Genomic DNA, 16,059 nt, shown 5'->3' on the forward strand with positions numbered 1-16,059 from the left:
CCATGAAGATGCTGCAACGGTCGTAAGTGAGGAAAAATGGTCATCTGTCAATTTTTAAAGTGACTCTGGTACTTCAAATGATCACTAAATGTACTGTTTTAAGCCGTGGATTATCTGTATGTCTCCCAAAGGACAAGAAGCCAATTAAGGTATTTGTTTCAATGCCAAGAAAGACAACAGGCGTTCAAGGATGAACTTCCCTGAGTTTAGAAGGAAAATTTGGGCACTGAAATCTCACCCAGTGGCTTAATGGCTGTCCTAATTCATAGGAACAGCTTTTGCCCAAGCCGCGTCTGTCTCCAGATAGCAAAGCCGCTAAACCGACAGGGCTCAAGGCCCTTCAGCAGCCACGCGTGGGAAGCGCGAAGGAGATAACGAGAGCAAGGATATCTGGTCTCCATGGTGCCCACCAGCGCCTCGTGGAGCTTTTCGCCTCACTCCTCTCTTGCAATGGGGTCAGCGGCTCTTTGCGCGGCATATTTCCACCCCACCCCCACGCGCGCCCGGTCCAGCCAGGGGCAATTGGGGCGTCCACCCCGCAGACCCCGAAGTCTCAGGCTGCCGCCCTGTTCAAACGGGGAAAAAAAAACAAACACCAACCGAGCGCGCGAAAAGGGGGGGTGGGGCTGGAGCGCGCGGAGGGGGGTGGGGCTCTTGTGGCGTCACGGGGTGCCGTTCTTCGCCCAACGGTTTTCCCGCGCGCCCCTCGGCGTGATTGGCCAGGCCGTGAAAAGGGCGGGAAAGGAGAATGTCTTCTCGTGCCCGGCGGCCGAAGAGAGCTCGGTGAGGAAAAGTGTTTTGGGTTTGGTTTGGTTTTGTTAAAACGCGCTGGCGGATTTGCTTCGCTGGCGATTGGGAGTGACAGACCGGCGTTTCAAATTGTTACCGTTTGCTCTGTTGTGTTGAATGTGTATATATATATCCCGTCTAGGAACCCACGTTGAGGAAGGACAGAAAAATCCTCCTCTTCGTTTGAGAAGCCGGAATGCCTCAGAATGCCTTCATCCTTGCCGAGCTTCAGCGCCCCCAAACTTCTTCCGTCTCTGGACTTGCTGGAGCCGTTGAGAAGTCTCTGAATCGGCTGCCCTTGCTTCTCTCTCTCTCTCTCTCTCTACCTCCCAGCGAAATAACTTCCAGTACAGGCTCTCCAATCTGCATAATAGCTAGTATGCAAAATAGACTAAATGTTCTTATTTTCGGTAACTCCAGGGCAGGCTACGGACAATTACAAAAGCAGAAGAAAACCTGAGGAGGGAAGTAGCAGAGCAAGAGACCTTGGGAGGCTGAGGTGTTGTGTTACCAAGCATTTGTTAACACTCTCCAGGCTCTTTATCAGGGAATTGGTTAGATGGCACAGGGAATGAGGGGTCCTTGAGGCTCCCTGAGGTGGTGGTTTTCTTGCAGGCGTTTCATTACTCACACTTGTAACATCATCAGTACCCAAGAGGGTTACCTAGTTTGAGTAATGAAACATCTGCAAGAAAACAGCCAAGCTGAGAGCATTAGGGACCCGTCATTTTAATTATGAGCTACAAATATTCTCCTTTATTGGCACAGGGAATGGCCTTGAAAGACAGGGAAGATTCTTTGCCAAGAATATGGTCAGGTAAGCGGGACTTCGGCCCATTTAAAAAATCAAAGCTTGAGAAAATGCCTCAGATAACCCCTCCTTAATTCGCGCAAAGATGAAGGGAAGGAAAAAGCACGTTCAGACTTGTATGATTCTGTTACTATGTATGGCTACCAGAAGTGCTGTAACGCCCATCATAAGTTGGCACATCGAGCTTTATGACTATGTTGCTCAGGAATAGTTGCCCATCCAAATTATGTTAAACAAGGACTACCTGGGTATGAGAAAAGACATCACATTTACATGAAGTCCTACCACTGTAGCTTAATAGTTTTTGCTCAGCAGCAGGAACCCAAGAATAATTCTTACTTTCCACCACTTTCATATTTAGGAGTGGATGGTCCCTTAGCTTTATTAGATCTTTTGTTTAAAAGTCAAAATTTCTGGCATTCTGCTTTGTATTTGTAGCCAGGTGGTGTGATTTATATGTAGACATTTTTAAACGTGAAAATGCTGTGCATGTAAAATGCATAGAACGTTATGACAGAACTAATTCTTATATTATGCTTTTGTGGAATGAAATCCATTTCTTAGATTCAAAACTATCAGAAAAACAGGTGATTAGTAGTTTTGCTGCAGCAGATTTAGATTATTATTTGTGTTCATGCAAAATGCTAGTTTTAGGCTACAATTTTATGTAAATGTATTTACGTATGACTTCAACCTCAGTAAGACTTATTTCTAAGTAAGCATGCTCAGGATTTTATTGCCAATTTACACTTTATTTTAGTTAATCCCATAAACAGTCATCCAGGAGGTGATATTGATTTGGATACAAGAACAATTACACTGTAGTCTTGAGGGAAAAAATAAAATTGGATGGTTGATACCAGAAAGAAATAAATATACTTTTTTCATAAGTGCTAAATGAGAGCATATACTATATGGAAAAGCAAACAGTATTTGTTACATTGTGCAAGGATATAATGTGTACTAAAATTTCTGTAGAAAATGACAAATGGAACCATAATATTTTGATGTAACCATAAGCCATTATTTCTTTTAACTAGAAGATCATCCTGTATGGTTTCATGACGTTCATGCTGCAATGATCCCATTTCATCAATAACATCAGCAACCGACTCCTCTGTGTTGTGTTATTTTGAGGGACAGCATATTTACATTGTTATACAAGCTGTACGAAAGGGGCACGGTGGCTAAGATGCTGAGCTTGTCGATTGAAAGGTCAGCGGTTCAAATTCCTAGTGCCATGTAATGGGGTGAGCTCCTGTTACTTGTCCCAGCTTCTACCAACCTAGCAGTTCGAAAGCACATAAAAAATGCAAGTAGAAAAATAGGGACCACCTTTGGTGGGAAGGTAACAGCGTTCCATGCGCCTTTGTCCTTTAGTCACGCTGGCCACACGACCATGGAGACGTCTTCAGACAGCACTGGCTCTTCAGCTTTGAAATGGAGATGACTAGAGTCAGGAACAACTAGCACATATGTGCGAGGGGAACCTTTACCTTTACAAGCTGTACACTTACTACTTTACATTGTAGCCAAGTGTCATTTCTTCAGTGTTGTCACATGAAAAGATATACTTAAATATTTATAAAATGTGAGGGGGTATAGTTTAGTTCAGTTTAGTTTAGTTTAGTTTAGTTTATTGTCATTGCATATGGTACAACGAAATTAAATGTACTCACTTCTGTGATATACTGTAGATAATTGATCTTTGCTGTGGTCAAATCACTTCCTTGTCAAACTAAAGGCCACGGCTATAGTATTCTGAATTTCTGCAAGGGTAGCAGATCCAATACTTTGATCCACTTCAGCACCAAATGGATTCACTTGGTTTCCAGAGAATGATTGAGATTTTAACCAACATTTTGGCAGACTCATGTCTGATTGACTTGCAGAACATGGAGGTAGCCAAAGTATTTGATCAACTTGACCTGACTACTCTGTGTGGTCACTTCTTTGAGGAAGGGCAAGATGCTGCCCATGGCAGGCAGATAAAATAGTTCAATTTCTGAAGATACCTTTCTTTGAATCAGTCTACGCTGACAACTTTTTGTTACTCTCTAACATCCTTTTCTGAAGAGAAAGGTGGAGAACATGTTAGCAGTTGAATCTCATAATACTGAAAGAAACAGTTTTGTCTTGATTCTTTCCAGTCAAGTTTCAGACACATGTAAGACTGTAACAATTTTGGACACTCCAGTAGACAACTGTCAGAAACTGAATGGGGCAATTCACCCATAGTGGTTTTAGACCAGGGGTGAAATGCTCCCAATTCGGATCGGGCGATCTGGTAGCACTGGGGGTGGGTAGTGGACCAGTAGCAAAAACTGCAGCCCAGAACTGTGTTGGCTTTTTTGGCAGCTGCTGCACACTGCTGGCTCATATCTAAATGGTTATGTTATATCTAATTGGTTATGTTATAATATATAATGGTTATGTTATAAATATTTAATTTAATAAGTTATTAAATAACATGGATGTCTCAAGCACACTGCACAGCTTATATCACTAGGCACACTGTAGATGTTGAAAGAATGATGTTAACAGAAAATGATGTGGATTATGTAATATTTCAGTTATCAGAATAGGGGCAATATTTTCAGGAAGGCTTAAAAACCCACATTTATATTTAATAAAAAAACTAAAGTAGAGAGAAATCTACTGAATTAGTTATTGTAATTTAAAATGATTCTTCTGAGTGTGCATCTCTTTTTCTGTTCTTCAGAAAACTCAATTACTGGTAGCTTAGAATGTAGAAAACATAAATAAAAATTACAAAAAATAAAACATGCATAAAATAAACTATACATGAGTATCATATTAAGTCTACAATGAATCAAATACTGGAAGAAAAACCCCAACACACAAAAAGAGAAATACCAAGAAATCGCACAAATTCCTGATCAAAAATTAGCCTATAAATTTCATTTTATTTCATTTATTTGATTTTTATACCGCCCTTCTCCCGAAGGACTCAGGGCGGTGTACAGGCAAATAAAAACAAACAAGACACTATATATAAAATGTAAATTAAAAAACTTATTATAATTTGCCTAAAATTTAAAATATATAAAAAACTAAAACCCGTTTAAAATTAATAATAACTATAAAATCCATAAAGTTAACCCAGCCCAGCGAATAAAAGATGTGTCTTCAGTTCGCGAAAGGTCGAAGGTCAGGTATTTGGCGTAAACCGGGAAGTTCGTTCCAGAGTGTGGAGCCCCACAGAAGGACCTTCCTGGGGCCGCCAGCCGACATTGCTTGGCGGACGGCACCCTGAGAAGTCCCTCTCTGTGAGAGCGACGGGTCGGTGGGAGGCATATGGTAACAGTAGGCGGTCCCGTAAGTACCCAGGCCCTAAGCCATGGGCGCTTTAAAGGTCATAACCAAAACCTTAAAGTGCACCCGAAAAGCCACAGGAGCCAGTGCAGTCTGCGCAGGAGAGGTGTTACATGGGAGGTACGCGACACTCCCTCTATCACCCGCGCAGCTGCATTCTGACTAGCTGAAGCCTTCGAGTGCACCTCAAGGGAGCCCCATGTAGAGAGCATTACAATAATCCAAGCGAGAGGTAACGAGTGCGTGAGTGACTGTGCACAAGGCATCCCGATCAAGGAAGGCGCAACTGCGAACCAGGCGGACCTGGTGGAAGGCCCCCTGGAGACGGCCGTCAGATGATCTTCAAACGACAGCCGCTCATCCAGGAGGACACCTAAGTTGCGCAACCTATCCTTTGGGGCCAATAACTCGCCTCCAACAGTCAGCTGCAGCTGCAGCTGACTGAATCGAGATGCCGCATCCACAGCCACTCCGCCTTGGAGGGATTGAGCTTGAGCCTGTTTCTCCCCATCCAGCCCCGTACGGCTTCCAAACACCGGGACAGCACTTCAACAACTTCATTGGGGTGACCTGGGGTGGAGAAGTACAGCTGAGTGTCATCAGCGTACTGATGGTACTTCACCCCAAAGCCACTGATGATCTCACCCAACGGCTTCATGTAGATGTTGGACAGAAGAGGCGGGAGGATCGACCCCTGCGGCACCCCACAAGTGAGGGCCCTCGCGGCCCACCTCTGCCCCCCTGTCAACACCGTCTGCGACCAGTCGGAGAGATAGGAGGAGAACCACCGATAAACGGTGCCTCCCACTCCCAATCCCCCCAGCCGGCGCAGCAAGATACCATGGTCGATGGTATCAAAAGCCGCTGAGAGGTCTAATAGGACCAGGGCAGAGGAATAACCCCTGTCCCTGGCCCTCCAGAGATCATCCACCAATGCGACCAAAGCTGTCTCCGTGCTGTAACCGGGTCGGAAGCCGGACTGGAACGGGTCTAGATAGACGGATTCTTCCAGGTATTGGGGTAGCTGACGCGCCACAGCACTCTCTACAACCTTCGCAACAAAGCGAAGGTTGGAGACTGGCCGATAATTTCCCAAAATAGCCGGGTCCAAAGAGGGCTTCTTAAGGAGGGGTCTCACCACCGCCTCTTTCAAGGCGGCAGGGAAAACCCCTTCCAACAAAGAAGCATTTATAATCCTCTGGAGCCAGCCTCGTGTCACCTCCTGAGTGGCCAGCACCAGCCAGGAAGGACACGGATCCAGTAAACATGTAGTGGCGCGGAGCCTCCCCAACAACCTGTCCACGTCCTCGGGAGCCACAGGGTCAAATTCATCCCAAACAGACTCAACAAGACGTGCCTCCTCTCCTCTCCCTTGCTTGGATCATCCCAATCATGCAGAAGACTAGACTAGATTGGTTTCACTAAAGAAGGCATTTCCAGGAGTGGTGTTTAGGGTGTAGCTAGGTAGAAAGGGCCCCTGGCAAAGAAAGCAAGATTATATCGCCCAGCCTAAGGCAAGAAAATGCACTGCAATAAACACCTAGGCCCACAGCCAAACCAAATCCTCAAACAGTAACTACATTACCTTCTTTGCAGGCAGATAAGCAATGGCATGAAGAAGTTAACCAGTCTTCCTCTTTCCCTTTTCTGCTGGACTCCATGAGTATCATTTTGCACTGAAAGCTTTCACGGGATCCCAGAACTGAGATGATAAAACTTTCATGCGCATGATATGAGGATGAATGTCTCAAATATGAGAAATTGGATTGTAGCATATGGCTTTGAGTGACCGCTGTTCTGCTGGCATAAGCCAGCCATTGAAGTGAGTAAAAGGGGAAAAGAAGATCAGTTCTGGTCTTGAAGGGCAGCTGCAGTGTCACAAAGTGTAATGAGCTGACCTAACTTCTATCCAGGACTACTGGGGGAAGATTTTGAGTCCTATTGGCCCAATCTTGTATATAGGGTCTATAGTCCTAAGATGAACCCACCCTCCTCAGTTGCTGGGCAACATTCCATTGGTCTAGTGTAAAAATGGAAGAGAGAAAAAGTCTGCCCGGAATGATTGAAGTGGCTGAAGAGAAAAAACTGGAGAGAGAAGTTAAGCATGTGGAGCAGTTGTTGGTTTCTGGTTGGGAAAGGAGAAGAAAGGTCCACAGATGGCTTCTTTGGAAGAAGTGACAAGAGGTCCACTCAAGGCCCAAGAACAGGAACGAGAAACCCAACTGGTTGCAAATGGCAGCTTCACCCAAGATTAAAGAGGATAGACAGAGTGCTGATGGCAAAGACCTGGTCTCGGGGCAAGGACTGGGCAGAAGACTCATGAAGGTTCTTCTCCCAATTGAGAAAAAGTAGGTGTTTAGCTCAGCAGATCCAGGAGAAAATCAAGCCTCCTTAAGCACATTACAGTAAATTCCAGCCATCTATGAGTCTCACTGGAGCTAATTCTGAAGCTACTTAATGATAGTTCCAGTTCACCAAGTATTATAAAGAAAAAGCTTTAAACAATATGCAGAATTCAATTTCTTGAGTTTAAAAAAGGAGGTAGATGATGAGTCCACAGCTGTTCAGCAGCCATTCCCAGGACAATCTACTGATATTTGATTGTTGGCATGTCCACAAATAGTGCATTCATAAAATAACAGGCCCAACAGTGATCTTACCATGCATTTTGTTACACTACTATTTTAGAAGGAACAGTCTTCCAGATCTTTAGGGAAGAAGTATTTTATCTAAAATCAGAGGAGATCATCAATCAAGAGTTATTGTTTGCATCAAAATACTCCATCCTTTTTTAATTCAAACATTCTTTTTGAAATTCAGTGTGTGCCTTCAGTACCATTTTACAAAATGTTTCTAAGTGTTGTTCCTTGAGATCCCAAATGATTACAGTTTATTATTTCCCATCCTCTCCTTTCAGGCATGTGAATAAATCTGGGGGTATGGCGTTTTATTTTCTATCTTGTTAAGGAGGAATTAAGAAGCCAAGAGAGTATAATAATTTTCATTCAAAATTTATTTTCCTGTGTGCGACTTTCATTTATTCTCTTGAAAATGCTGTCTTGGATTTGCAGCAGACATATTAATTGTTTCTTGAAGATTACAATGTTTTGAAATGTGAGCATATGTTAGAAATGGAATTGCTGCCTAAAAGATCACTTAATTTCCCTTGAAAGCTGTCTTCAACAAATGCTTTGATATTCCTAGCCAAATACAAGTAATCATTTTCAGCATGTTCATAGTACTCATTCCTTAGGTGTGTTTATTCTAGTGCCAGGCAGAGAAATTCTCTGCATTTTATTCTGCTAGTTCTTCTTCAGCTGTATTAAAGGGAATTTGCTTTTGAAATGGCTTTCAAGAAAATTTCAGAGGTATTCTCATGTGGATGGAGTATGGTGTTTTGTCATTTACAGTATTTAATTACAAGGTGGCCCAGAAATGCATATGAATATTATTTATTGTATAATCATCTTTTCAGCAATCTATAGCCTCCCTAGTTTCACATGATTTGATCTAAAGAGACAGCATCATAATGGAACTCATCCAGATGGGTTTTTTTAATTACTAGTCATTTTTAAAATGGAATCATATTTCTCTTCCTGCTGGAGAAATTCAAAAGAATCATTTTCTGTTTCCCTGCCCAAAAATTTAATGGAGAACTTCAAAAGTCTTCAAAGGAGTAATTGGATATCAGATGGGCAGGAAATAAATAATTAATTAATTAATTAATTAAAGTGACTTATGTCTAACTTTAGTTCAACATTTCCATGATCAATCCACAATTGTTATCTTGTATGTACTTAAATGGAGTTTAATATCTAGGAAATCACTCTATATTATAACTCCTATTTATATTAGCAAATAACACTAATGAAGCTGATGTATGTTTGAAAATATTTCTTGAAAGAAATATAAGATAAGATTTAGGAATCTTCCAGAAGGGTTATCCAAATGGACAAGCCATGACTTCTGTCTGTAACAAAAGAGGAAAAGAAATAAACTATTTTATCACAGGATAAGCTTAAAACAGTCCTGTCCTATACAGATTTCACACTACCTAGGGAATAGCCAACAGATTTATCTTTGTAGTGGACAGACAGCTTTTACTCACTCATCATAAAAGAAGGAGAAATGCATTACCAAAAGAAAGGGAAAAAAGATTTCATTGGTATACATGCAATATGCATATGCTAAAAATTATTTTACAGTAATTGTTACACAATTGTTTCAAAATCAGCGATTTTGGGCAATTTACTCTTCCTTTCTGTGATTTTCTATTATTAAATTGAACTGAATACCTGTTAAAACAGAATGTCTTCAGATTCAGAATTGTCTGGTGTATAGTTGTGGAGAGTAAGGAAAATATATAGGTATTGTGTAGACAAGAAAGATGGAGCAAGTTTTAAGCCTAGAACAGCCAGATAACACTTGGAAGTAGTTCAGACATCCAAATTCACTGAACTATAAGAAGGAGGAGGAATGACACCACAATCACACTTACAAGTTTCTGTTATTATAGCCAATCTCAATAAAGGTAGTTCTAGCCTCTTTGTGTACTCTTCCTCTTGGGACTGGCAACACTAGAAGAAATTGCTACCCATATCTTAATTATTTATACTGAAATATGAATCCTTTGGTTTATTGAGTTGGCCAAGTGCCATTCATTTTTCCCTCCAAGGTTATTTTATTCGTCTTGAATAAACCAAGTCACTATTTTCTCCTTAAATCTAGAGTTTTGATGCTTGTTTCCTTTATGGCAGATATTAAGCTACTGGGTCCTGAGCACTTCATACTAGACTTATTTTGCCTTCATTTCTTAACTCTCCAAGATTAAGGTTACTGTTGAAGAGCGCTGTGCTCTACTTCTTCAGTTATACTCATAATTTTTGTTTACTTTTTCCTGAGTTCAGCATTATTTTCATCATTAATCGTTCAGTATCATGACAGGATAATGAAATATGTCTGCTTTTGGGCATGTGTGGTTGGGAATTAATTTCCCTGGATCTTTTCATAACTTGAAACGCTCTTGGAATCTCTTTATATTAATGAACTTCTCAACAAACAACCACATAGGCGGCATACAAATGAAAACAAAACTATGTGATGGAAGGAAACTGCTAATCCGGAGCAAGAGAGTGGGAAAACAACTATTTAAAACAATGAGCTGAAAGATGATTGAAAAAAGAAAAATGCAACTTTTAAAAATAACATTAACATTCTGCTTTCCCTATTTTATCCTATTTAATAAACTACATTTTATATTTAATTATCACTAGAGCGTGGTTCAGAAAAATACAATTAATTTCTGCACGTCTTGCATTGTAATGATTTATTAACTCAAATGATTTTGGCCAAAAGTCCTCTTCTTGATGTTCTCTACTTGTGCATGTCCTTCAGCTCATCTATACATCCCTAACCCCTCACAGCAAGAGATCTCATTCCAGCCTGTTGCTAAAGTAGACCACAACTGGATCAAGGTGACTTGGGAAGACAGTAGTGCTTTCAATGAGAAAAAGAAGAAAACCTAGGTCAGGGGTCTGCAAACTTGGCTCTTTTAAGACTTGTGGACTTCAACTCCCAGAGTTCCTCAGCCAGCAAAGCTCTGGGAGTTGAAGTCCACAAGTCTTAAAAGAGCCAAGTTTGCAGACCCCTGACCTAGGTGAACATGCTGTGTCACATGAAGAAGAACCTGAAGAAGAACAGTGATCTGCCAGACTCAACTATCTTAACCCAGGACTGACCTTGTGCATACTTCCTTAAAACTCTGTGCCTCCGTGGGAATACTCCTATTCCTGCTTTGGCTGACAGAAAGGCCAAACCTTTGCCAGTCAACATAGCTCAGGAGAATACTGATCTTGGGGGATACTGCCCCTGTGCTCAAAAGCCCTATCAATAGCATGTTCTTAGCCTACCATCAACTCCCACCAGTAATCTATCTTGCTTCCCTGCCCCATTTTCCTCTTGCCTACTTCTTCCTTGTGCCTCCTTCTAGCCTCCCCCCCCCCACAAAAAAAATCAGGTGAAAATCTATTGCCTTCCCTGATACAACGTTCTTCACAGTAACTCCATGCTTGCTGGGCAGCAGTGCCTGCACGCCCGACAGTAAGCCACTGTTAACAACCACACTTGGGAGGATTCTTGCTTGAGCCAGATGTGATAGTAAATTCTTGTTGCTGCTACTGTTGCTTGGGCCACCAGCAATGTCATCCAACAAGCAAGGAGGTGAAGGAGAACAAGGAGGAAAGGTGCCAGAAAGATGAAAGATCCATGCTTCGTGTGAGAAATAGAGGAAGCCCTTCTCTGTGTGTTGCCTCTAGAAATTGTGGGTGCTCCATCACTGGAGGTCTTTAAGAAGAGATTGGACAACCACTTGTCTGAACTGGTACAGAGCCGCGAAGGCAAACCTATGGCACTCGTGCCACAGGTGGCACATGAGCCCTCTCTGTGGGCATGTGAGCCGTCGCCCACCCCGCATGCACATGCGCCTCCCACTGGCCAGCTGATTTTTGGGTCTCTGCCACGCATGTGCGGGGGGGGGTCATGCATGCGTGGGGGGTCACGTGCGTATGCACGGGGGAGCTGGGGGGTACAGTGCGTCCTTCCCATGGCCCATTTTGGGCCTAGCAGGCCTCCCTGCAGCCTCCTGGGACCAAAAACAGGCCGCGTAACTTGTTTTTGGTCCCAGGAGGCCTGCTAGGCCCAAAACAGGGCGGGGCGATCACGCACGCATGCACGACGGGGAGCATGGGGGTCACAAGCATGCACGGGGGGGCAAGGGGTTCGCGTGCGCATTGCATTATGGGTGCTGGCACACGCACACTTTTGGCACGTGGCGACAAAAGATTAGCCATCACTGGTATAGAGTTTCTTGCTTAGGCAGGAGTTTGGACCAGAAGACCTCTACGGTCTTCCAACTCTGTTATTATGTTTCTCACTCCTGCAACTGTACTCTCAAACAACTCCTGCCCTCTGTGGAAGCAGAAACTCTTATCAGCTTTTTTCCTGAGGCTCAGTGAAATGAATGCTTTCTAAAATATATACTGTATAGTATATATTTTTCTTTTGCTCCTTTAATCGTCCACATAATGAATTTACTTGTTGCCTTACCGTAACTGGAACAAAGCATGCTCTGCAATAATTTTGTCTGGGGCTTTATAATCAATCCTGCACGTAAATATCAAAGTTAAAGGTCTGTTCAGGAGCTCCTGCATGGCAATAAAGACTTCTAGTAGTTCTGTTCCCATAATCACACAGGTTAGCTTCCACCCAGATCATTCTAGCAGCACACGCACAATAATTGAGTCAAACATTATTCTGAGAATAAACAAGCCTTACTCACTTTCTCCAGGAAGTATCTAGTGCACCATTAGTCTTGCACTGGGAAAGAATAAGCAAGAAGAAGCATCTTGAATGAGAAGCGAATAGATTTCAAAGAAAAAAAACCCAAGAAACCCCTTTTCCACATTTTGGAAAAGCACCTTTGGGGCAACCATGACCTGAATGATTGAGAATCTCATAGACCAGGGGTCTCTAACCTTGGTCCCTTTAAGACTTGTGGACTTTAACTCCCAGAATCCCTCAGCCAGCAAACTCTGGGAATTGAAGTCCACAAGTCTTAAAGGGACCAAGGTTGGAGACCCCTGTAATAGACAACAACACTTGCAACATCATTCCTTCTTCCTTGGCCAGACATGCAACAGCTTGGAAAGCATGCACTATCCTGATAACCCTTGTCAGGAATACTACTAGCAATTGATCATGCGATTATAACCAAGCACAGTACAAGCTTAGCATAAAACAATAATTTAAAATAAGCAGTCCTGGCCTCATAATACAAAATAAGGAATCTCTAAAACTAAAGGCCTGTAATATTGTCAACACATACATTCAGATTACTATGTAATTTTAAAAATTCATAGGGACCTAGGGGAGGGGGAAGAATTTTTAGTGCCTTTAAAAGAGATCTGACTCCAAGCGTAACCGTGCTAGAAGCTGATTTCAAAGAAACAGAGCCAGGTGAAAAAGCTCTCCAAAATGTCATGGCTATTCTAGTAGGCTGAGAAACCAGTTATGCCTGACCTGATAAAAAGATCATGCACATTAGCCACTCAAAGGTCTTTGAAATGATTGAGTCCATGTACAGGGCATGGTGTGTCACCACCAGCAATATATACCGGTAACCTTCATGAATACCAGGTTACTGTAATGATTGGCAAGAAAACAGGTAGGAGAAAAATAAGATTCAGAAAATATAAATAGCACAATTTGGATGCAAAACAAAGGGAAGAATGAGGACTTGGGTCGCCCAGACAGCAGGCTGCTATGACAATTCAAGATGATAGAATAAGAGAGTTGGAATGGGATTTGGAGGTCTTCTAGTCCAATCCCTGCTCAAAACGGGAAACCCTCTTCAAATGGTTGTCCAATCTCAATATTGAAGTCAGACTGAATTTCAGTGAAAATATCATTAAAAACCATGAAGAAATCCTTAGCCCCCACTCTCCAGTAAAGTTTCGAGCATCACTTTGACAATGAATAGATGATGTCTCATAATATTAAGTCATGAGAAAATAACAAAAACTTCAACAAAACGAGATATATGTCTAAAACATTAAAAGGTCCTCAAATCACCATGTTCTATAATTGAACACTTGGTTGCTTTTTTATTATTAATTGCTCTTTCTATTTAGCATTTTGAAGGGGCTGAGGAAGAAGACCCATTGCAGAGGCATTGGGGGGACGGTAGTAAATAATTTTACATAATTGTTCTGGATTAAACACAACCTTCAGAGGATTAATCAATTATATCAATTAAACTGCTTTTGGCATTGTAGTACACTTCTCCCTTACAGCCGCAATAAAGCACATTGGAAAAGCACTGCTGAAAATAAAAAACCAGGAATAGTTCATAGGATTTGTTTCATTTTGAGGACACCAGTGATCCTTCATTTTACAGGGACAAATAAATGAGACCCTAAATTGGTTTCCAGGTAATTCTTTATGGTAATTAGTAAAAAGGAGGTACATTAAGAAACATAAACAAGCCTGCTAAAGACTATTCTGTTCTGTTCCGTTCACAAAATTCCTACTTCATGGAACATTTGACTTGGGAACATCCTTTGTAACCTAAAAGACTAACTTTTATTTCAGCTGTGAAAATCTTTTCTCTAATAATGTCTTCGCACAGCTGTGTTCTGATCAGCAAACTTTCCACACAAATATTAAGTAAGTTCCTTCTTACCAGTACTTCTTTAAAAAAGGGGGGGGAGGAGAAAAGAAAAGTAAAATGCTTCTTGATCAGTGTGTCTGGGGGATTACTAAAGCGTAATCTTTAATTAGTCATTTTGTTCTAAGGGTTGGAGTTCATTTTAATTACTGATTTTCCCACTCCTTTTTTTTCTTTTGAAAAAGCAAAAATAATAATAATTCAAAGGTTCTAATAACTGTAGCACCCTACACAAAAGGACCACAGATGATTAACTAAAGGCTTATCTGTCACTAATCTCTAGTCATGCTGAACAGAAAGAAATAAAAATAGGCAGAATCTCTGCATAGTTTTTCATTTAAAGGTGTAAAACTTCAAAAAATTTCTGGTGCAACAGTGCTGCATGTATAGAATAATAAGAATTAGATTAGATTAGATTAGATTAGAATAGAATAGAATAGAATAGAATAGAATAGAATAGAATAGAATAATCTGGAATGAAAATCAGTAAATACTACCATTATGCAATGATACAGTCTGGATTCTTCCGAGTAGCGTGGTGGCCTAGTGGTGAAGACACACGCCTCCCACTTGGAAGGTTGAGAGTTCAATCTCAGGAAGTGATGGATGTTTCTCTCTCAGGGCGCAAAGAAAAAATATCTGCTGCAAACTCCATGTACGAGTATGAGCATCCAGCCAGTAAATGCTCAGCTGCATTCAGTCGCCCTGACTCTACTCCAAATTAAGGGTTTATAGGGTTTTAAAAAGAAAATAAATAATCTGGGTTTTTCACATAAACCGAATCTAGAATGAATGACAATTCCAGGGAAGGTTAATAGGGATAGAAGCTGGAGTGTCTTACCACTAGCACAGGGGTCGGCACCCTTAAACACTCAATGAGCTACAAAGATCCTAACAGGAAGCCCCCTGTAATGTATTTGAATTTTAGGAGGGAAATTTGGGCAGGAAAATGCACGTTGCTGATTGGCTGATGCCTCAGCCAAAATACTACTTAAAGAGGGGTTTTTGCCTGTGGGCTTTTGCTGGGATCACAATAAACCAAAGAGCTGTTGTCACTTGTATCATCTCCTGCCTCTTCATTGCCCGAACGTAACACCTCCCATTCAATTCCGGAGCCAACTGGAAGTTCGGTTCCCCCACCATAGAGTCTCTTCCTAGCACGGTGTCTTTTTTCCTTAACCTGTCCTAACCGAAAGCCCTATCAATTGTGGAGCCAACTAACAACAGGGAGCCGAAGCAGAGGGATGAAAGAGCCACATGCGGCTCCAGAGCCACGGATTGCCGACCCCTGCACTAGCATATAAAACGAGCTTCAGCTCAGGTAATCTTGGTGAAAGTAGCTTTGTTTCCTAGGATGCATTTTTTAAAAAAGTAATTAGTGGAACCAAAATAAATCTCAAACAGATAATTGTATTCCTGTGGGCCTCTGATAATTAGGACAAATGTTTCATTGCTACATTTCTCCTTCTTCCAATTAGAACATGCCAATTAATGCTGATTTGCAACTAGCCCAGGAAAGAAAGGAAACATTTAGAAGAATGCTTAGAACTGGGAGACTAATAAGGTCAAGAAAAAGATCCTTAAAAGAAGCTGAAGTAAAATGTGTGAGAAATGTGGCAAGAGAAAGAGAGAAACCATTCACATCAATGAAATAACTAAAAATGAATATTTAAACAATTACATTTTTCATGGGTGGTTTTATACAAACTTTAGACATATTATGTACAAAACTCAAGATGATCACTAAATGGCAGCGAAGACAATGTATTCTGTCTTTCTTTATTATAATCTAATGCTCACCTGGATTGTTGCAATGCAGGTATGGCATTATCGAGGAATTTAAAATTCATGAGGTAGCAATAGCACTTATACACCGCTTCATAGTGCTTTACAGCACTCT

The 16,059-nt window shown here is 41.6% G+C and overlaps 1 protein-coding gene across 1 annotated transcript in view; it reads right to left on the reverse strand.

Moving 5' to 3' along the window:
- Positions 1-12,177, reverse strand: part of LOC131202586 (1-phosphatidylinositol 4,5-bisphosphate phosphodiesterase zeta-1-like) — a 79,923-nt gene extending 67,746 nt beyond the window's left edge. The window contains exon 1 of the mRNA XM_058191691.1: positions 12,041-12,177. Coding sequence (XP_058047674.1) covers positions 12,041-12,177 — 137 coding nt within the window. The remainder of the gene's footprint in view (positions 1-12,040) is intronic.
- Positions 12,178-16,059: the final 3,882 nt, after the last annotated feature.

This window comes from Ahaetulla prasina, chromosome 7, assembly GCF_028640845.1.
Source record: "Ahaetulla prasina isolate Xishuangbanna chromosome 7, ASM2864084v1, whole genome shotgun sequence".
NCBI classification, from domain to species: Eukaryota; Metazoa; Chordata; class Lepidosauria; order Squamata; family Colubridae; genus Ahaetulla; species Ahaetulla prasina.